This window comes from Rhipicephalus sanguineus, chromosome 3, assembly GCF_013339695.2.
Source record: "Rhipicephalus sanguineus isolate Rsan-2018 chromosome 3, BIME_Rsan_1.4, whole genome shotgun sequence".
NCBI classification, from domain to species: Eukaryota; Metazoa; Arthropoda; class Arachnida; order Ixodida; family Ixodidae; genus Rhipicephalus; species Rhipicephalus sanguineus.
In genome coordinates, this window is record NC_051178.1 from 185139310 (window position 1) to 185161358 (window position 22049).

Genomic DNA, 22049 nt, shown 5'->3' on the forward strand with positions numbered 1-22049 from the left:
TATAAAAGAAAAAAAAACGACGTGCTTTCCATCGTGTGACTTACAAAGAGAACAGATCATAGAATTGGTAATGAGTAAGCACACGTGCACAGCATTTTTTTTAAATTCACTTCTTTCTTATTCTCGAATAACAACAAAGACACATCTGTCATCATTGTCCTGCCTGTTCTACATCAGCGCAAACCACTTGGCGATTTCTGTGTAAAAGTTCTCTATTGCAACGCTGCATTCAGCGGACAATGGGCGATAGTAAAAATGTCGGTTGCGAGCATTACAGAACCTTGGTGTTCGGTTTCATGCACCCCAGAACGTTCCTAACATCATCAGTATAATCCTTCGAACATCAGACTCTCCTATCAACATCCGCTGAGCCACTAAGTTTTGTCTTTCAGACGAGCTATATATTATGCTACAGTTGGCACTTGCATCGAGTCTATTATGAAAGGCTTCGTTATTTCCGTAGGTCTTCTGTTGCTCGGCACGACCGTTGGTAAGTTGCACAATTTCTTGGAACTTAAGTATAGAGAGTAACGTGCTTAAGCTAAGCGTACATAAATGTTAATTTCAATTGCACTTTAACACCTTTGGCTGAACACAGCACTCCAGGCATGCTCGACATTTTGTATCACATGTTTTCTTGCACAAAGTTACGCGCGAATAAAATTTAGAGTGCTGGCATGGTTACCGTTAAATAGCTAAGCCAGTGATACCTTCGTGTTTAGCCCCGTAAGCTCAAAAAGTGTACTTTTAATACGTCCAATGAGGGTTTGAATAATCTAAGTACTCGCAATATTTGTACTTCAGCGCCTGGTACACAACCGAACGTCGTTCATAATGTTATCTGCCCTCGAGAACTCGCGATCACAACTGTCACTACCATTCATAAAAGATATCACCTTATTGCTTAGTTTTGTATGTTTTCTTGTCCTTCGTGGGCATTCATACCATTGCCGCCGTATTCGTTAGTACGTATTAACACAAAAAAGCCGAGCTTGAACGAGATCCTTCTATTGTTTCCGAGTTCGGCAAACGTTTTGAAAATAGTTTTCTAACTATTTCCGAACTTGAGCGATTTGGTTATACCGAAAACGCACTTCTCTACTAGTTAAAATTATTCGATTACGTTACATTCACGTGTAAAGACTCTGTTAATACGTTTAATCTTGCACTTTGTATCTTGAAACAAAGGATATGGAAGAGACAGGAACATAAAAGACTGGCCTTTATTCCGCAGACCGGAGGCGGCATTTCAACTAAATGCAGCAGGCGTTAACGAAGCGCTGCAGACTTCGCTTCAGCAATATATACTCGTATAGTGGTCGTTCAGCAGAGGACGTACTACATTGATGTATACGGACGAAAAAGATTGAAGTCAGCTCCACGCCTGTGAAATCTGAGTAAACTGCGGAGCTGGCAAGCAAGCCAGCTTGGAAACGCAGAATAAATTCTTTGTTCAACACCTTCTTGTTCTTCTTCTTTCTTGTTTCTTTCATTTTTCTTTCTTTATCTCTCTGTATATTGTCCTGTCTCCTCCTGTCCCTCCTCCTAACCCTCACATCACTCCCCTCACCCACACCTCTCTTTCCCATACCCTTGCTATACTGTACTACGAGTATGCATGGCTATCAGGGGCGTAGCCAGAAATTGTTTTCGGGGGGGGGGGGGGGCTTCAACCATACTTATGTATGTTCGTGCGCGCGTTTGTATGGGTGCGTGTGTATATACGCGAGCAAAATCGAAAGTTTTGGGGGGGGAGGGGTTGCACCCCCCCCCCCTCTTTGGCTGCGCCCTTGATTGCTATACTATTGCCGCGAGTCTTATATTTCATGAGTGTAAGCTTCACCCACAAATACTGTGGGCAACGCGCTGCGCAGGCCTCGCCGTGATGTGTAGGAAGCTTCGCGATTGTTTTGGAACAATCTGTTAAGATTGCGCGCCGCACGAGAATGTTCCAGCTTTGTCGAGAGATAACGCCGCCACCAGCGATATCGCTGGAAAGTTCGATAGCGCCTGTATAAAAGCCGACGCGCTTGACTGCTTGTCAGTTGATCGACGGACGACGCCCTGTTCGCCGCTATCATTGTACAGCGTGTATTGCTGTAGTTCTAGTTCTCATTTTCCCGGCCACAAGTTCGGCCAAATAAACAGTTTCAATCTGCAAACGCCGTCTGCTGTCTTCGTCGACGTCACGACCACGTGACATCTGGTGGAGGTGCTGCTTCATGATCCGGACACCACCGCGGAGCGCAGACCCAAGCCCAAGCCGCGAAGAAGACGACTCTAAGGACAACCCGAATCCTCGAACCAGCCGCCGGCAGAAGGGACTACAGCCAGAGTACGGGCTCCTTCCCGAAAACGCCAGGCAGCCGAAGACCGTCACATCAACCGCCGAGACGATGACTGACGCAGTGCCCCCTACGGCGATCGTGATGCAGCCACCCAGGGAGCCGCTGACGTTCCGTGGTTCGCCATGTGAAGACCCCGAGACTTGGCTAGAGACCTTTGAAAGGGTCTCAACATTTAATAACTGGAACTGCGAGGACAAGCTGCGCCACGTATACTTCTACCTAGAAGACGCCGCGAGGACGTGGTTCGAGAACCGAGAATCCGCCCTACAAACATGGGATCTCTTTCGGACGACGTTCCTAAGCACGTTCACGAGCGTGGTCCGCAAGGAACGGGCCGCGGCTATGCTGGAGACCCGTGTGCAGCTGCCCAATGAAAATATCGCCATCTACACGGAAGAGATGAATCGCCTGTTTCGACACGCCGACCCAAGTATGCCCGAAGAGAAGAAAGTGAGGTTCCTCATGCGGGGTGTCAAACAGGAACTCTTCGCTGGATTGATAAGGAACCCGCCGAAGACGGTCGCTGAATTCGCATCGGAGGCTTCCACGATCGAGAAAACGCTTGAGATGCGAACGCGGCAATACAACCGCAGCTTCTCGGCTACAAGCTACGCCGACGTTCAAGCCCTAGGACCCGCCGACCTGCGTGAGACGATTCGAGCAATCGTGCAAGAGGAGTTGCGAAAAATTCTACCTCCGTCGCAACCTCAAGTAGAGTCCATCGCCGACGTCGTGCGCCAGGAGATCCAGCATTCACTCGGCGCGCCTCAGCTAGCAGAGCCGCAGCCGCCAGCTATTAGCTATGCTGCTGCAGCCCGCCGTCATGCTCCTCCTCCACGCCCCCGCCAAGACGCCACACCGCCGCAGTACCGTCGCCAGACGCCGCCGCCGCCACCGACGCCCTACCGACCAGCTGTCGGCCAGCGCAACACACCGAGGAAGACCGATGTCTGGCGTGCCCCCGACAACCGCCCGCTCTGCTACCACTGCGGAGAGGCCGGCCACACGTACCGCCGCTGCCAGTACCGACAGATGGGACTACGCGGATTCGCTATCAACGCGCCGCGCCCGCAGCCAGGCGAACGGCCGCGCGACATCAACGACTACCTCACCGGAACACAGTGGCAAGAACGACGACCTTCCCGCTCGCCGTCGCCCGGCCGCTACATGTCACCGCACCGCCGGCCGTACACTGGCCCAAACCGGGGCCGGTCGCCTAGCCCGTATCCGGAAAACTAAGGGCAGCAACCGATGGAGGTGCGGTTGCTGAACGACGAAATGCTGAAGATCCTCCGCCGTCGACGACGACGCCGCTACGAAGTTCCGAGCCCCCGCCGCACGCCGAACGACGTCCTGAAGACGAAACTTTGCGACCGGAAGCAGACCTGACGACGCAACGCGGAAGCAGCGGTGCAAACCGACGCAGCCGTGACCCGACGCCGCGACGTAACCGCAACGCAAGACGGCGGACTAGCGACCTCGACGTTCTGATCGACGGCCACAACGTCACCGCTCTCGTCGATACTGGAGCCGACTATTCCGTCATCAGTGGGCCGTTCGCAGCACAGTTGAAGAAAGTTAGAACTGCTTGGGAAGGCCCCGAGATCCGGACCGCTGGAGGCCACCTGATAACGCCGATTGGTGTCTGCACGGCACGAGTCACCATCAATAACCGGACTTATCCTGCGAGCTTTGTAATTCTACAAAACTGCTCCAGGGATGTGATACTGGGAATGGACTTCCTAAGTGACCACGGCGCCGTCATCGACCTGAGGTCTGAGTCGATAACATTGAACTCAGACAAAGCGCTCCCGCCCCACGCGATGCCAGGCAACCATGCATTGAATGTGCTAGAAGAGCAGGTGACCATTCCGCCGCGCTCCAGCGTCATTATTTCCGTCGGCACCGAAAAACCTGCGAACCTTGAAGGCGTCATCGAGGGCGATCAGCACCTACTCCTGAACCGTCAAATTTGCGTCGCACGAGGTATAGCCGAGCTGCGTGACGGTAAAGCAAAAGTAGTGCTGACAAACTTCAGCCACGAATATAGGCACCTCAACTTCGGTACGACGGTTGCCTACATCGACGAATGTGTAGCCGCCAGCGATGCTTTCGCCCTCTTCGATGCTGCCGAACCTGCTTCGACGAATAGAGGTCCCGAACCGGATTTTGACGTCAACCCGAGCCTTCCGAAGGCCAAACAAGACCAGCTCAAAACCCTGCTCTTGCAATACAAGGACTGTTTCTCGTCGTCATCGCGGGTCCGACAAACGCCCCTTGCGAAGCACCGCATTATAACAGAAGAAAATTCTCGACCACTCCGTCAGAGCCCATACAGAGTTTCTACTCGAGAGCGCGACGCGATAAAGAAACAAGTCGACGAGATGCTATGCGACAACATCATCCAGCCGTCCAAGAGTCCGTGGGCGTCACCCGTGGTGTTAGTGAAGAAGAAGGACGGGACACTGCGCTTCTGCGTTGATTACCGGCGCCTGAACAAAATCACGAAGAAGGACGTGTACCCCCTCCCACGAATAGACGACACCCTGGATCGACTTCACAACGCGACGCACTTTTCGTCGATGGACCTCAAGACCGGCTACTGGCAAATCGAAGTCGACGAGAGAGACCGAGAAAAGACTGCCTTTATAACACCCGACGGCCTCTTTGAGTTCAAGGTCATGCCTTTTGGTCTTTGCTCGGCACCTGCGACGTTCCAGCGTGTCATGGACACCGTACTGGCCGGATTGAAGTGGCAGACGTGCCTTGTGTATTTGGACGACGTCGTCGTGTTTTCCTCGACCTTCGACGAGCATCTCCGGCGGCTTGAGGCAGTACTTCAAGCAATCAAGGCCTCTGGACTGACCCTGAAGCCAGAAAAGTGCAGATTCGCGTATGACGAGCTCTTGTTTCTGGGTCATGTGATCAGCAAGTCTGGAGTGCGCCCAGACCCGCGGAAAACAGCTGCCATCGCCGACTTTGCGCCACCCACCGACAAGAAGGCCGTGCGCCGATTTCTCGGCTTATGTGCCTATTACCGACGCTTCGTCAAAAACTTTTCACGGATCGCCGAACCACTGACGCTTCTCACGAAGAATAACGTGGAATTCAGGTGGGAAACGGCGCAAGTGCAAGCCTTTCAAGAACTTAAACGACGCCTGCAGACGCCACCCATACTTGCGCATTTCGACGATTGCGCCGATACGGAAATACACACCGACGCAAGCAGCGTAGGACTCGGTGCCGTCCTTGTGCAAAAGACTGACGGGCTTGAAAGGGTTATCAGTTATGCTAGCCGGTCACTATCCAAGGCAGAAGCAAACTATTCCACAACAGAAAAGGAATGCCTTGCCATTCTCTGGGCTACGTCAAAGTTTCGCCCCTACCTCTATGGCAGGCCCTTCAAAGTTGTCAGTGATCATCACACCTTATGTTGGCTAGCTAACTTGAAGGACCCTTCAGGTCGTCTCGCACGATGGAGTCTGAGGCTTCAAGAATTCGATATTACCGTCGTGTACAAGTCTGGACGAAAACACTCTGACGCCGACTGCCTGTCTCGTGCCCCTGTTGCCGCCATCGCAAGACGACGACGACGACTGCTTCCTCGGAACTATAAGTGCCGACGACTTCGCCGAAAGGCAACGGGCCGACGCGGGACTGGGGGGCCTTATTGAGTACCTCGAGTGCAAGACCGCCGTGGTTCCGAAGGTATTCAAGCGAGGACTGCCGTCGTTTTTCTTACGGAACGGCGTTCTCCTGAAGAAGAACTTCTCGCCACTTCGAACCGACTACCTTCTCGTCGTGCCCTCATCATTCCGACAAGAAGTCCTTCAGGCCCTACACGACGACCCGACGGCTGGACACCTCGGTGTTTCCCGTACGCTCGCCAGAGTACAGGAAAAATACTACTGGCCACGCCTTGCTGCCGACGTCGCCCACTACGTTAGGACTTGCCGAGATTGCCAGCGACGGAAGACACCGACGACTAGGCCAGCGGGACTTCTGCAGCCAATCGATCCACCTCACCGGCCGTTCCAGCAAATCGGGATGGACCTACTGGGGCCGTTCCCGACGTCGACTTCCGGCAACAAGTGGATCGTCGTAGCGACTGACTACCTGACCCGCTACGCCGAGACAAAGGCCTTGCCCAAAGGGAGTGCCGCCGAGGTAGCCAAGTTCTTCGTGGAGAACATCGTCTTGCGTCATGGTGCCCCAGAGGCCCTCATCACAGACAGAGGTACCGCCTTTACTGCGGACTTAACTCAGGCGATCTTGAAGTACAGCGAGACGAGCCACCGCCGCACCACCGCCTACCACCCGCAGACCAATGGCCTCACCGAGCGTCTAAATAAGACCATCGCCGACATGCTCGCCATGTACGTCGACGTTGAGCACAAGACGTGGGACGCCGTCCTTCCGTATGTGACCTTCGCTTACAACACGGCCGTCCAAGAAACGACGCAGATGACGCCGTACAAGTTGGTCTACGGAAGGAGCCCGGCGACGACGCTCGACGCCATGTTACCCAACGTCACCGACGAAGAAAATGTCGACGCCGCCGCTTACTTACAACGTGCCGAAGAAGCTCGACAGCTGGCCCGCCTGCGCATCAAGACCCAGCAGCACACCGACAGCCGCCGCTACAATATTCGACGACGCTTCGTCGAGTACCAGCCCGGCGACCGTGTCTGGGTCTGGACGCCAATACGACGACGCGGACTGAGCGAGAAGCTTCTTCAACGATACTTCGGACCGTATAGGGTACTTCGACGTCTCGGCGTACTCGACTACGAGGTTGTCCCCGACGGCATCACGAACTCCCAGAGGCGCCGAGCTCGACCCGAGGTCGTGCATGTGGTGCGCCTTAAACCGTACTATGCTCGTTAGCGCACCTGAGGACTCTAATGTTTGCATTCTTTATTAGTTTTCTTTAGTATTGCATGTATCCATGTTCTGTTTTTAAGCATCGGGACGATGCTTTTTCAGAGGGGGGCATTGCCGCGAGTCTTATATTTCATGAGTGTAAGCTTCACCCACAAATACTGTGGGCAACGCGCTGCGCAGGCCTCGCCGTGATGTGTAGGAAGCTTCGCGATTGTTTTGGAACAATCTGTTAAGATTGCGCGCCGCACGAGAATGTTCCAGCTTTGTCGAGAGATAACGCCGCCACCAGCGATCTCGCTGGAAAGTTCGATAGCGCCTGTATAAAAGCCGACGCGCTTGACTGCTTGTCAGTTGATCGACGGACGACGCCCTGTTCGCCGCTATCATTGTACAGCGTGTATTGCTGTAGTTCTAGTTCTCATTTTCCCGGCCACAAGTTCGGCCAAATAAACAGTTTCAATCTGCAAACGCCGTCTGCTGTCTTCGTCGACGTCACGACCACGTGACACTATGCTAGAAGCTGTCTGGCACATAACCACTTTCAATGGCACATATCCGCTCAACTAGATTTTGCATAGCACGCCGGATAAATCTCAAGCTTAAACGGCGCCGTTATTAAAAAATGGGAGTGTTAAAGCACCTTATATTTCGGTCTCTAATGCAGCAGAGCAGCCTCATTTTTATTACGGTGTTATACGAACACACAAGCTTTCATTCAAGCGTTGATGAGGCTTCACGAAGTACTCCGGCAATAAACGCCCATCCCTTTAAAAATATTCTCAGTCCATCTTCTATTAGGAGTTATGCCAGTGATAAATCGGATGTCTAGAACATAACCTTCATTGATCGCGACTCGTCCGGTGGTTACAACCATTTTCAAGCATCTCCGGTGTACGGCAAAGCGTTAGCAAATACATTTACTCGTGGTCGGTGTCTTAAGTGTGATAAAGAGAGAGAGGAGTGATGAGGAAAAAAATTGTTAGGAAGGTGCACTGGAAGAAAGGTCATTTACTGCGCTAGTGAAATAAATATTTTTGTTCTTAAAGTCTGCGGTGGCATACAAGGTTCATTTCACTATTTTATAACCCTAACGTATAGAACGTATTATTAAATCATAATTACGTGAAATTTTTTGCTTGCGGTTTTTTGGAAGGAAGTGGTCAGAGTTTTGCCATCGCGCTGGGTTTAGGTTACAGAGTTCGCGCCTCCTTAGTGTTAACGACGAAATCCATGTTCGTGATTGGTTGATTTTGGTGAACAAGGCGAGGCAGATATATCGTTTCTCCTAACATTGGCTATTCATTTAAACACTAGTGTTTTTTTTTTAATTTGGGGGGCCTCTAACTCTACAGTTTCCCATAATACTGCACGTTAGCGCCTTTCTCGTTTGCGTTTCGCTCTGTATGCTTCGTCAAAAGATAAGGTGAGTTCATGGCGTCGCGGCACGTTCCTAATCTGTTGTACCCGTTACCGGAAAATATTTTCTCACGAAATTCGAAAATAAAGCTTAAGAAAAACGTTACTCCTGTACTTAAGGTTGGTTATTTTTTTATGTCAACTATAACATGGGCATCTCGTTACTGAATGTTGTCATTGATGCAAGGCGTAGAATTGCCCAGTCATGACCACCAAGAGAGGGTTAACAGTGTTTCTAACCGAATAAATTTATTTTACTTACCTGAACTCTCGCTCGAATACTTGTGAATCACGTTCTGTTGGATTGTTCTAGTGTTTGCACATCTTGTCTTCTACTGAATGACATATTTTGTGCGCTCTTTATTTTTATTTTTTAGTATTGTACATTTCGTTTGCTAAGCGACTCTGCTATTCATCATTTCAATAGATAGATAGATAGATAGATAGATAGATAGATAGATAGATAGATAGATAGATAGATAGATAGATAGATAGATAGATAGATAGATAGATAGATAGATAGATAGATAGATAGATAGATAGATAGATAGATAGATAGATAGATAGATAGATAGATAAAATGTGTATCTTGCAACTCTCCTGGGTTTCGGGACCCGCGCGTTGCAAAACACTGCGGGAATGGCGCACCATCGCCTCGGGTCATGTGGCAGTGCCATGACGGGTCTTTAGAGTCCCATTACATGCCTTTAATTTATCATTCTCTCGTAGTAACCCAGGCCATCCGTTGTGCCGATCCTACACGTTTCAAGGGCAGGTGGGTGATCGGCGTCGACCGCAAGGAGTGCGTCGCACTGGTCAAAGAGAAATGCAAGGGCCTCCGCCAGTACACCACCCACAGGTGGCGCCGAGGCATACGCGTGCGTGGTAACTGCCGCAAGGTGCCGCGCTGGTCGGCTATTGCCACTTTTCTGGACGGCAAAAGTTACAGGGGACATGCCGCTATCTTTGAATCATGTGCAAAGGACGGCATTTGGGTAAGCTGAGCATTTGAGAAGCTTTATGATGGCTCTGAACAATCATGCGTCAATAAAAGAGCCAAATGAGACATTGTGATTTTACGTTATTTATGGATCTTCAAATAACACGCATGGCCCTCACAGTGCAGTAATTTTCATTAAAAGGCTCTGCATGCGCATTCTGGTAGCCCATGTGCAACTCGCGTTTTGGCCGACAAATCCTTTTTTTAAGGAAACTAAAGCGAGAAATTAAATCCCTAACTACACAATTTTGTGAATGCCGCATCTTTTGATATTGAAATTTCGGCTAACCGTGTTCCGAAATAATTCATTTATATCTTACACCGCTAATGCGTTACTGTTCCTAGATATTCGTGATCAACTTCAACGTTCGCCAAGGTGTTGCTTCAGGCTAGTTGCTGTTTATTTCATTTCGATACGAGAAGTGCAAAGATAAAAGGGGCAGAAGGCACAGCAAAACGGCGAAAGGGCAATTAAAAAAATGTGAACTTATCGGTTCGAGTCTTTGTCGCTCCTTTCGTGGTCTCTTGTGTGTTTTTGCACTGTGCATATTGTAACGCTCAGTATGCTAATATATTTTGTAGTCTCCATACACAGATGCCCCATGTGGAGCGGCAGTTCTCGGGAGATCGAGGGGGCACTGCTAGTGTTTTTCCAAGTTCATAACAGGAGCACAGCTGTGATGATGTTCGCGCATAGCTTCTATACATGGCATCTGACACATAATCAACTATGTCACATTGCGGTGCGCGTCACTTGGGCGTGCGTGCATGTGCCGGGCGGTAGGGGAGAAGGGGGTGGGAGACATATTTTTTTTATTGGGACTCTATCCTCCGAATATCAAGAATAATGTATTGCTAACAACGGACAGTGTGACAGTGTGAAGACCTTCTATACACCTATGGCTACCTTGAATGTTCCAGGCATTCAATTTTCGTAGATCTACTGTTTTTACCTGCCGCAACCGTATGTATACAGGGCTGCAAGCTTCTGCTCCACGAATATGGACGAGCTCTTTAGAGCTTGCGATGCCTCGTACGCGTTCCTGTGCCCGTACAGGAAAAGCAATGGAGCGTGACAGCTCTCTGCCTCTCTCTCAGTCAGTTCGCCAACCCCTTCCCACTGTTTCAGGTGTACGACCAATGGAATACCGCTCCCATCAAACGCCGCAAGATCTACTACGGATACAGGATGCCAAACTACAACGGCAACAACTTCTACATGATTAAACTATGATTGGGCCTCGATGAGATGCACAGCAAGGCGACCGACCACTCGACAAACCCAAATCTATTGGAAACCAGACTAAATAAAAAAAAAGAACACCAGAACAATTCGTGGTGCGTGCAACAATATGGTGTGACAAGCTGTACGTGCGTTGTTCGCCGTTTGTATGTGTCGGCTAATACACCTGTCACACTGGCAAATTTAGTGTCATTTCTAGCGAGTGCATTTACGCCTCCAGGATATCACACGGCTGTGCGCTGCTACACTAGTGAGAGAGACGTGTGCTTTGGAAATTATAGTAATTGTGATGGGTACTTAAGTAGCACAATACATATTCGTTACTGCGGGCAATATTTCTTAAAGGACCCCTGACACCGAATATGGAAACTCGAGATGCTTGTGTTGTTTGATAGTCCTGCATGCGGGGGCACTTCTGACCGATTATGAGTGACGAGCGTTGCTTTTAAGATATTTTAATTTGGTTTTAAAGTAAGCCTGAGTGCTCATCTGAATTTTGAACTCCTATCAACATAACCACTAGTATGACGTAGACGTAGGCCCCTTGTGACGTTGCGGAGGTAAAGCAAGTGTTGTCGACGTCACAGACAGAAATATGCGCGGTGCATGCACTGTGGTATATTGCGAAGCATGTTTGCTCTCCCACCTTCTCCTTCTTCGGTACGTGTCGGCAGGCAGCGTGAGCTCTCCGTGTGTGTGTTCTCCAACTGCCAGTTCAACAAGCGCGTGGCTGACGTCACCCAATACTGAGCGCACGTCATCACGCGTGCCCCAAGGCGCGACCGCCGCGGCGCGGCGCTAGTTTCTTATCCTCTTTCGGCGCGCGTTTTGAACCTACACTAAAAATGACCACAATTAACGCTGCTAGGATTATTTAGACATCACGTTGGAGGATTTACGGTGTCATTCCGTGATTACAAGACATAGACCTACTTATCACAACATAAATGTCACAAACAAGAAATCGGCTGTCAGGGGCCCTTTAAGTAATAATGCTTCATAGCTATAAGCAGCCATCAGAATAGACATTAGGTAAAAACGCTGCAGATGCGGCCATTGCATTGGCGTGTGCCGAGCGTGCCCCTGGCGGCCGTGGCCGTAAACTGCTTGAGACCAAGAATAGCAAAGTAGTTTTTTTTTTTTTGCATAGCAGGTTTGGTGTATAATTATATTCCTAATAAAGAAAGCAATAGTTTAAGAAATACTGTGAACTCAGCTTCCAATAACTTATTTTCGAGCGAATGCTACAGAGGCTAGACACTCCGACGGAAGTAGCGAAGTGAGCTTGGTGAGGGCACTCGCTGGCAAGTGCGCTTTGCAGCGAGCGGAACTAAACATCCCCTTGTGGCACCGTGCGAACGACACTAGCGGCAAAGTGCACTTTCTCAAAGTGCAGTTAAGTTGGCCCGTGTCAAAGAGGTATGTATACCTTTCTCGTATAAATGTATTCAGGCGCGAGTGTCAATACACGGTAACTGCTGCGTTGAAAGCTGCCGAGATTCGCTTTTTCACCTGAGCGTCACGTGCTAACGTAGGCATCGTTCTCACGGTACCTCGCTTGATCATAAAAGCTGTTCAAACCGAAGGAAGGAAGACGAAGACGCAGCGTTCTATCTATAGTATAGACTTGCAGCAAAGACTTGAAGTGCAGACAGTCTAGACTTGCAACACCCCGTATTGCAGCATAGGTGTTGCGCATATGCAGTCGTGTACAAACTAACCTGGAATGGCGGAGGGACAACCGACAACTACTGGTGGAGTCACGCAGCCATACCAGAACATTAACCAACAACGAAACGTACCAGAAATCGTAGACAGGCGCATTTATAGCTGACGTGACGCCCACATTAATTTACTTTATATTTTGGCCCTTGGGCGATTTCAACAACATTGTTTGTTTATTTTTGATAGGCAAGGTAATTGCGATAGAATAAACGGCGAGCCAGTTATGCTGTGTGCTGACGCAAGCACACGTGCCTGCACCCTGGGCAGTGTTTCTATCGCTTTTCGGGCTTTCGATGCTGCGTAGTACCGCAGGTATATGGTTCGCGGTCGTCGCTCTAGATAGTTTCAGGTTAAATTACCAATGAGCGGGTATGTACGACAGTGCATGGGACTGTGCATTCTATATATATATTGAGGAAAGCGACATATACGTTGCATCAGAGGTGTACGTTCGATGTGGCACTTTAAGCAACAAGCTCTAAGATGAATTATTTTTATTTTTACAGCAAAGCTGTAGGGTAAGGCGGGGCAAAATGAGACGCAGCGCAAAACGTGACTCTTTGACTTTGCCGCCTTCAATAGCTAATAAAGAAAGTACATTTTCTTTGTTTCCCTATTTCAGCGATAGGTGCCGGTAGTGTTCGACATTTTATGTGTAAAAGCTTATGATTGCTCACATCGTTCGCGCGGGAAAAATTGCGAGGCCCCAGTGTGGTCGTGACCCGCCAAAATGGGGCGAAATTCAGCTCGGCCAAATTTTCGGATCCGTGCATGAAGCTACTCCGTCATCAGTACCACAATGTAAGTATTTATGTTGTTACTTTATACTACTAGCTACATGCCACGAAAAGTTTAGTTCATTTGGTGCCGTGGGTCAAAGGGGAAATGCTTTTGAATTCGGGCATGTGAGAGGGGCAAAACGCGACAAAAAGGCATTGCATTGCCTTAGAGAGTGTCTTATTAAGTGAACCGTTTATTTACGCTCATTATTTGCGCTCATTATTTACGCTCATCAACACCCCCCCCCCCACCCCCCTTAACTGCCCCGCTGTCCTTCTCACCGGTAGTCCAAGGTTCATATCCAGAGGTGTCCTGAGGTCGACTTTTCCTGACTGGCTCTAGAAATGTGTTGTATTCACTCATCTACTCCTAAATTGAGGAGTGCTCTATGGCGTGCTCTATGGCTCTGCGTTCCTAAATTTCCAGGGAAGCAGCTTTCCAATAATAATATTTGGGGTTTAACGTCCCAAAACCACGATATGATTATGAGAGACGCCGTAGTGAAGGGCTCCTGAAATTTTGAACCCCTGGGGTTCTTTAACGTGCACCTAAATCTAAATACACGGGCCTCAATCATATTTTCGCCTCCATCGAAAATGCAGCTGCCGCGGCCGGGATTCGATCCCGCGACCTTCGGGTCAGCAGTCGAGCGCCATAACTTATCACTAGACCACCGTAGCGGGGCGCAGCTTTCCAAGAAAAAATATGCTTTCACGGGTTGTCAGTCTGGCCCCTTTTTATTTTCTTGCCCCTTTGATTACTACAATAGAGCATATGCCACGGCAAATATAAGAATGGAACACATCGAGGGACGAGCTCTCATTTCACTCCAGCCGCAACCAAAAATATTTCTCAGATACGTCTAAACGACTGTTTTTCGATCGTCAAGAGATCCTACGTCATAATTTTTCTCTCTCATATAAATTTCATTGAACGAGAATTCAATTCGCCCTTAAAACATAAGACTCTCGGCCGTGTTTGGATGTTCCCGTAGCCTGAAAATAAAACTCTGCACAAACACCTACACAAGTCCATATCTTCGGTTTTCTTCAGACCCCCCCAAAAAGCGGAATATATTAGTCTTAGACATTAATACGAAGAGCCGGAACATACTGCAGCGCACAACGTGAAAAAACAAAAGAAAAACAGATGATATATTCAAGAAACTCACCAAGAACAGCTACGGAAAGTCATTTATTCAGAAAGCAGTTCACTTCCAAAAACACGACGCAAGCTGATAAATCCAGCAACACCCCCCCCCCCTTTTTTTCCAATCAACACCACCACAGAAATGCATCAGTCTCTACTATCCGAGTAGTGATCGAAACCATCGCTCCCAATGACCGGCCTCCGAAAGAGAAAATTCAAGACACCAGCTGAACCGAGAACCTGAAAGAAAGGCGGGAACCAATTTTGCAAGAGATCGCAACTCATAACCGAAGATTCCGAGGACGTGGACCGCCGAATCAATTTTCCTGAAACAACAGTTTTCGCAGTTGAAACCAACTACCGGAAATGAATCCTGACATATGTTAACGACCCAAACAACGTGAACCGCGCTCAATGCAACCTACCCCTTGTGTACAGCACACAAAAAAAAAGAAAGAAAAAGAGAGAGAGAGGCATCTGCGTACCCACTTCGACGCGTCCGTCTAAAAAGCTCCCCACCCCCTTCACTGTTCAACTCATGCCTTCCGGTCAAGCCCTTGCACTGCTCTGTTCTTTTGCCGACAAGCACCGCCGCCGCCTGAAGCACCCTTCCATACCCGCCGAACAAGAAAAGAAGCCCTTTTCATGTGCTTCCCTTCCTCAAACTCCGAAGAGGGATCCGTATGGTTTCGGGACAATGCTCACACAAATTTTAAAGATAAGAAGGCGTCGGCGGCATCTGATCCGTCCGCCAAGCTTCGACGCACGTGTTTTCTATTTTCTTCGGGGCTGCTGGTGAATGGTACCGTCTGTCGCTTAATGGCTGCAACGGAGTTGTCGCGCATTTTTTTTTTTCTGAACCTCGTTGACAGCGGACGAACGAGACGTGTTAGTGCGGCGAGAAGAAAGGCCACCTCGCAAGCGGCTCGTTCATCGAAGCGACCGCGAACCCACGGAGGCTGCGTAGCACGAGCACACGACGAGTTTAAGCACATTGAGTGGTTCCTGCATTTCTGAGCAAGCCTTGGAGCAACTAGTGTGTGCGTCGCCAGCCATTGTCGCAGCATCGCACGCACACAGTGACTCTAAGCATGCCCACGGCCGGTCTGGAGGCGCGCGCCGGCCGTGGCATGCCATGCGGAGTCTGGCCGTCACAAAGATGGGAGGAGCAAGCAGCCGTGCCAGAAGAAGTAGTTGTTTTTAACGACGTCTGCTAAGAAAAAAAGAACCTTGGGAAAGTGCGGAAGGTCTGTTGGGGCGGCACGTTTTCTTTTTCTCAGTAAACGTCTCTCGCCCTCTCTTTTTACCACTTCTTTTTTGCATGTATATCGGACGGAAACTACAAAGTTTGATGTGCACACATGCGTGCACGTTCAGTTTGCTTGCTAGAACTTGTTGCTGTGTTTGCTGCGTGAATCTGAAGCCCTCTCTCGAAGCGCCAGTCGAACGAGGCTATGGTCGAACACATCCTCACCTACTACCCAAAAAGGATTTCGTGTTCATATTCAAGCGACGCAGCAACAACACCGGAATGCCCGATTACGTCCATAGAGGAACCGGTAACTCAGCAGATATCGTCGTCTCATGCGTCCATTAACCAGTCAATTTTTACTAAGGATCGTTCAGCCGCCGGAGTGACCTGGGAATCTACGCTGGAAAGTCAGTAAGTGCGGCTCTAATGCAGTTTATCCGTGAGCTGAGAATTGTACTGTACGTGTGCTGCATTGAACTGTACATGCTATTTATAATCAATACTATGTAGTTTATAAGTAATATTTATGGTGCGCTTTGAAATTTATTGTTTGGTGAGACTCCAAGGAAGCGTAGGAAATTATCAGCTGCAGCGTTTTTTAAGAGTTAAAGTTGCCATGCATGCGGGCTTGTTCGTATGGCATTTTCTTATTACACTGGTAGTGCAAATACACGGGACACAAGAAACGCACACGAAAACACACACACGGCGCTGGGTGTCTTCATGTGCCTTTCTTGCGTCCTGTTTGTATGCGCTACCTACCATAGTAATAAAGTTTTAACATCATTGCGCGACCGCCAGCCAGCCGACATGTCGGTTCAATTTGTAGTTTATTTTCTACGTGCACTGCTCCACTGAACGGTTTTTTGGCCTTGTCAAGTTATTTCAAGACCTGAATAATCATCATCATAATTCATGTTATTATTATTATTATTATTATTACTATTATTATTATTATTATTATTATTATTATTATTATTATTATTATTATTATTATTATTATTATTTGGTATTTTATTTGTTGTCGCATTACTCCAGCTGAAGCAAGGAAATGTCATATTATGCAATGTGCTTGCCCTACCCCCCCGCCCCGCACTCCTGTAATCTTGTCAGAAGTTCAACCCCCCCCTGAGAGAAATCCTGAGTGCGCTAATGCAATCAGATGCGCAGAAACAGGACGTCAGCCTATTTAACGGGGCAACGGCAATGTAAGCTGTATACGAGCAGACGTGAATTCTATATGGCGACGGTTATAAGTCGCACGCAGGTGTGAACATCGGTCGCTTTGAGTCGCTTTTTGACTTCCAGTCGCAAACGGTCGCGAGACCATTCCTAGTCGCCGGTGTGAATGAGCCTTAAGAGCCAGCTCTTTGCACGTGTCACTTCAGCTTGGCACAGTATACCTTAGACCATGCAATGCATAACGTTCGCGTGTGCTCGAAGGCCCGACTTACGCCTTTTAATGAGCGGGTCCGAGTCCGGCCCGGCACGCAGCCTCAAGCCCGGGCCCGGCCCGGGCCTGTACTTTCAAGCCCGAGCCCAGCCCGGGCCCGGGCCCGTGCAGTGCTCTACCGGCTGGCTTCACTCCTAAGTGACTGTGCTTTGTACTCACTGTAACCCACTGTATGACCGGGAGACTGCTGACTATTCACTGTGTCACGGTTGTGATGGCGAAATTCCCTGAATGAAACTGCGGCTCTGAATACTTAAAGAGGCACGATCAGGTTTCAAAGGAATTTTCGCAGTGTCAAAGACTTGGGAATTGACAATACAGAAAAAAGTTCTGGAAGCTGAGGCAGCTCTCACAGTCCATGAATCGCTCATTATGTGACAGAATTGCTTTACGAATTTGAAAGAAGGCATTGGGCATATGGAAGAGTGTGAGAATTTATTAGAAGGCAGAGAGGTCGGCCTGAGCTAATGCGCTCTAGCCTGCTACCCTACACAGGGGAAGAGGGAAAGGGGGTAAAATAGTAGTGAAGGCTGATGGTGGGGCTATGCAGAGGTGGTGCGTATGTACAATAGCCACTTAGCACAGCGATTTTCTTGCAGCTTAGTTAGTGCCCAGTCCAGTACTCTTGAGAAAATCTAGAACAGCCCTTGCATCAGTTTGTGGCACTGCCTGATCGCCCAATGAGGACAAAATGCAACTTTCACTAACTATCCTACTCGGATGACTGCCAGCGTTGAAGCTAGCGTCTTCCGTTGTTTCACGCAAAGAAGGCAGTCACAAAATAGATTGGCTAAAATTTCACGCACTTGGCAGCGTTCGCAGCTCGGGCATTCCGTACGGCCGAATATGTGCGAGTAAAGCCGAGTGAAGGCAACGGCCAGGCGAATCCGGTGGAGCGCGCTGGCGTCTTCGGTTGAATTTAGCCGGGAAGCGAACAGTCATATCGGGGCCTGTTTCCCGCAGACGCTTGTTCCGATGGCCTGGTTGAGACCAGTAAGTTGCTGCGCACTCGCGCGTGAGCGATCTCAACAATGAGTTCACGTCATTTCTCGAATACGGTATTCAGTCAGTCCAATGAGAGACTCCAGACTACAGAGAAAGTTATGGAAATCATTAATGTGGTCGTTTGTGCCCCATCAATAGTGTGGCCCCTAAAGCCTCCTCGGAATGTAAAGAAGAAAAAGAGACTCTCTTACGCAAAGCGCAAGGTATATGAGATTACTAGAGCTGCTGTAAGAAATATTTGCTCAGTAATTCGCACAGCATACAGAACTACAGACATTTCATGATGCCTCAAGCACTCCTGAAGGAATTTCAAACTTTTGACCATGAAATGGATTCCACGTAACTGTCTAAGACGCACGCAAGCAGATGCCATACGCGACGAAAAGCAGTGTTATGGAAAGGGTTCCATTGTTTTCCGCTTGGACTTCGCAGAAAATTGGTCCATCTGACTTCCAGATGCAGTACAGGGAGAGAGAAATAGATGAAAAAGAAAAGTCAGGGAGGTTAACCTGGTACTAGTAACCGGTGTACTTCCCTGCACAGGGATGGGGAAACATGGGGCCGGAAAGAGGACAGAGAGAGAGAGAGAGAAATTAAAAAGAAAAATAAAAAGAAATGCACACATGCACGCACCTGCGGGACGTTCAAATCAAATGAAGTAAAATCATACCATTGACTAAGTGCCATGTGTCGTATAGATAAGGAAGTCGACATCAAACTACGCCATAGTTAGTGACGACGTCAACGATTCTGCACATGCTTACTTGGCTCTGAGAAAAATCGAGGATCACATTGACGATTATTCTCCAATTTACACGAAACAAACACATGTTAGCGATGGAGCCACAGCCCATCTTAAGAATTGCTTCCAACTGCACGAGCTTCGATGCAGTGAGCTTCCAACACCTAAATGGTTTCGGAGGCTCTCGATGTGTTTCTTCTGCACAGCGACGGCAAAAGAGCGCCTTCGTTTCTTTGTTTGTTTGTTGCCTATGCATATTGGCACATACCCACTCGGGGGGATTGGCCAAGAAGACGTGTTGTGGCCCAATTCCGGTACCGACGGCGACGCCGCTCAATGCAGCGATGGGCGCCTAAGAGCTGCGCTCTAAAATGGTTGACGTGTAGAAATCTTCGCACTCTACACTTCGTGCTTTCATTTGTACGCGACCTCGCGTGCCTGCTTGCTCAACGTACCTTAGTGGGAATAGAGACACAGGAGCCCTGAAAATTCACGCTCAGCTTTTCTGTGACTCAAAATGCGCAAAAAAAAAAACGAACCAATTCACTCGTCTTGATTATGACCAAAAAAGTCAGTTACTAATTAAATATATCTATGAAATTTCTTTTATCATCAGATCGCCGCACATCGTCGCTAACCCATACATGGGTATTAAAGAAGGCTCAATTGTCAAACTTAAAATAAAATAATGGGACATGTTCTTGCAGAATGATATTTAGCAGTCATGGTTGGGTATCGTTCAACATTTTCATAAAAATTGATCATGATTATTTCCTTTAAAACGTCCCTAAAATGTTTCAATTTTCGATATTGTTGCAATTATGGCATTTTGTGGATATTATAACCAAATAAGTATGCGACGTAGTTTCATACTTTTTTGCTTAACTAGCATAAAACCTTTCGTAGACTTGGAAGAAATATTTTCAGGTACAGCACCTTAGCGAAAGCTGCGAAAAAAACCCCTTGAATTAAGGGTCAGGCAGAAGCAGTTGCTCAAAAAATCAAATTTAAAAAACATTCAGAAATGTACTGTGAGTGACATAAATTTACCTTTATCTATGCCGGTAGTAATAGTGGGGTAGACTTACGAAAAAATCGTTTTGGTGGCGATGAGGCGTTAGTTTCAGAGTGATAGGACTCGGAATGTGTGAAATCTGAAAGTTGCAAAAGTGTTTTTTTTTTTTTTTTTGTAGGAGAACACGTACGTTTTCCCTCAAAATCCGTGATAACTTCTGCAAATCTAATGTTCACTCCTTTCTATAGGGACATTTTCCCAGCTTATGTAAAAAATTTGTGCAAAACAAAAAAAGCCAGGCCTGCGCGGAAAGCGCAGCACAATCACAGCGAAAGCTAGAAGAGCGGAATTTTTAGAGCCCGCTTTAAACTCTCTTGTGGCTACTAATACAAGTATATTAGCAACGTGCCCACTACGCCACATATCATAATTTTTGGGAAATTGGGAAGCACCCACTACGACATTATTCGTTATTCTGCGGAGAAGCGAGGTACCATCTGTAAGGCATTATGTGAACTTTGTTGATGCGGCGGTTGATGGGGAGGAAGAATTATGACTGAGCCCTTTGTAATGGGTTGGAAGCTTTAAACGACCCACTAGTTACGTAATTCATATTGTGTGACGCCCGGTCGTTATTTAACTGTCCCACCACGCTTTATAACATACGTTAACCGGAGAAACGGAGAGCGAGAGAGAGAAAGAGAGGGAATTAAATTTATCGAGAACCTGAGGAAATGGATCATGAGAGCCTTATGGGCTTCCTTGGCAACCAATAGAACTGCACTTGCGAGGAACCCACTACGCTATAAATCATCATAATTTTTGTGATGTAGGGAAGCAGCCACTATGCAATTTTTCGTCATTCTGCGGAGAACCGTGGTCCTCGCTAAACACCTGTAAGGCATTATGTGCACTTTGTTGATGCTGTGGCTGATGACGATGAAGAATTATCTCAGAGGCCTTTGTAATGGGTTGGAAGCATTTAACAACCCACTCGTTGCCCAATTCGCATTGTGTGTCGCCCGGTTACAGAATTCGCGTTTGTGTGACGCCTGGTTGATATTTTACTCTTCTACCACACTACATTACATATGTTAATGTGGGTCCTTCCCGACATGAAGCCTGTATAGGGTTTTTTTGCAACGCAGTTTCAAGCGCCGCCACGGCTCGGAGGTAGAACACTGGGCTCCCACGCAGAGGGCCCAGGTTCGAACCTCGTTCCATCCTGGAAATTTTTTCTTATTTCCTTTTAGGGGCGAAGCTCCTCTTAGTCTAACGTTGTCACGCGTCCGGCGTAAAGCGTAACCGGCAGTATACTACGACCCATCACCGATCCTTTGCAAACTGCCCACTACTTTGTCTTTGCAAACATCCCACTACGATCCATCACCGATCCATTACTTCACCTACCATAAAGCCGTTATAATGAAGGGGGAATGGAAGCCACCTTTGCAAACTGCCCAATACTTAGTCTTTGCCTAGGAAGAACTTGAGGAAGAACCACAGCAGAAGCCGCCCCCATCAGGGCAAGCTGCTACAACAGAGGACTTGCGGAATACAGATCAGCAAGTGATTGCTCTTCTGCGACCCTTAATAAATGCCATTCGCGTGTTGTTAAACAACATGCACACAACGACCGCCAGAAATGCACTCCAAGTACTGGACGCCCTGAGTCCAGTACTGGCAGCCTTTGAGTAGATAATGGCTCACCAGCCAGTGTCATTCAGGGAAGAGGTCCGAAAGGCAGCGATTTTCCAGTGGAATGCCCGGGGACTGAGATCACGCATTGCTGATTTCCGTCGGTTCGTGTACACCAATGTTTCCCATCATCGTCATCTGCGAGCCGAACTTACCGTACGCCATCAGACTCTCCGGATATGAATTATTTATGTCTTCTACAACTGCTGAAAACAGCAAGGTTCTGATGTTTATTCGCCGTGACCTCACCTACTTTCATCAGCCGGTGTCCCATCACGACGACAATCAATATATATGTCTTACAGTGAAGAAGAGACTTACCGTCACTGTTGTGGGCGC

General features: G+C 48.3%; 1 protein-coding gene across 3 annotated transcripts in view; it reads left to right on the forward strand.

Annotated features, from left to right (window-relative positions):
• Positions 1 to 275: 275 nt before the first annotated feature.
• The window catches only part of LOC119387817 (uncharacterized), a 30607-nt gene continuing 8833 nt past the window's right edge, over positions 276 to 22049 (forward strand). Inside the window, exons 1-3 of one of the 3 annotated variants that reach the window (XM_037655342.2) lie at positions 276 to 490; positions 9378 to 9643; positions 10778 to 10966. In XM_037655342.2, the coding sequence (XP_037511270.1) occupies positions 439 to 490; positions 9378 to 9643; positions 10778 to 10882 (423 nt within the window). In that variant the 5' untranslated portion in view covers positions 276 to 438 and the 3' untranslated portion in view covers positions 10883 to 10966. Of the gene's footprint in view, positions 491 to 9377; positions 9644 to 10777; positions 10967 to 22049 lie in introns of those variants that run through there. The other 2 variants (XM_049413698.1, XM_049413697.1) reach the window with 2 other exon arrangements.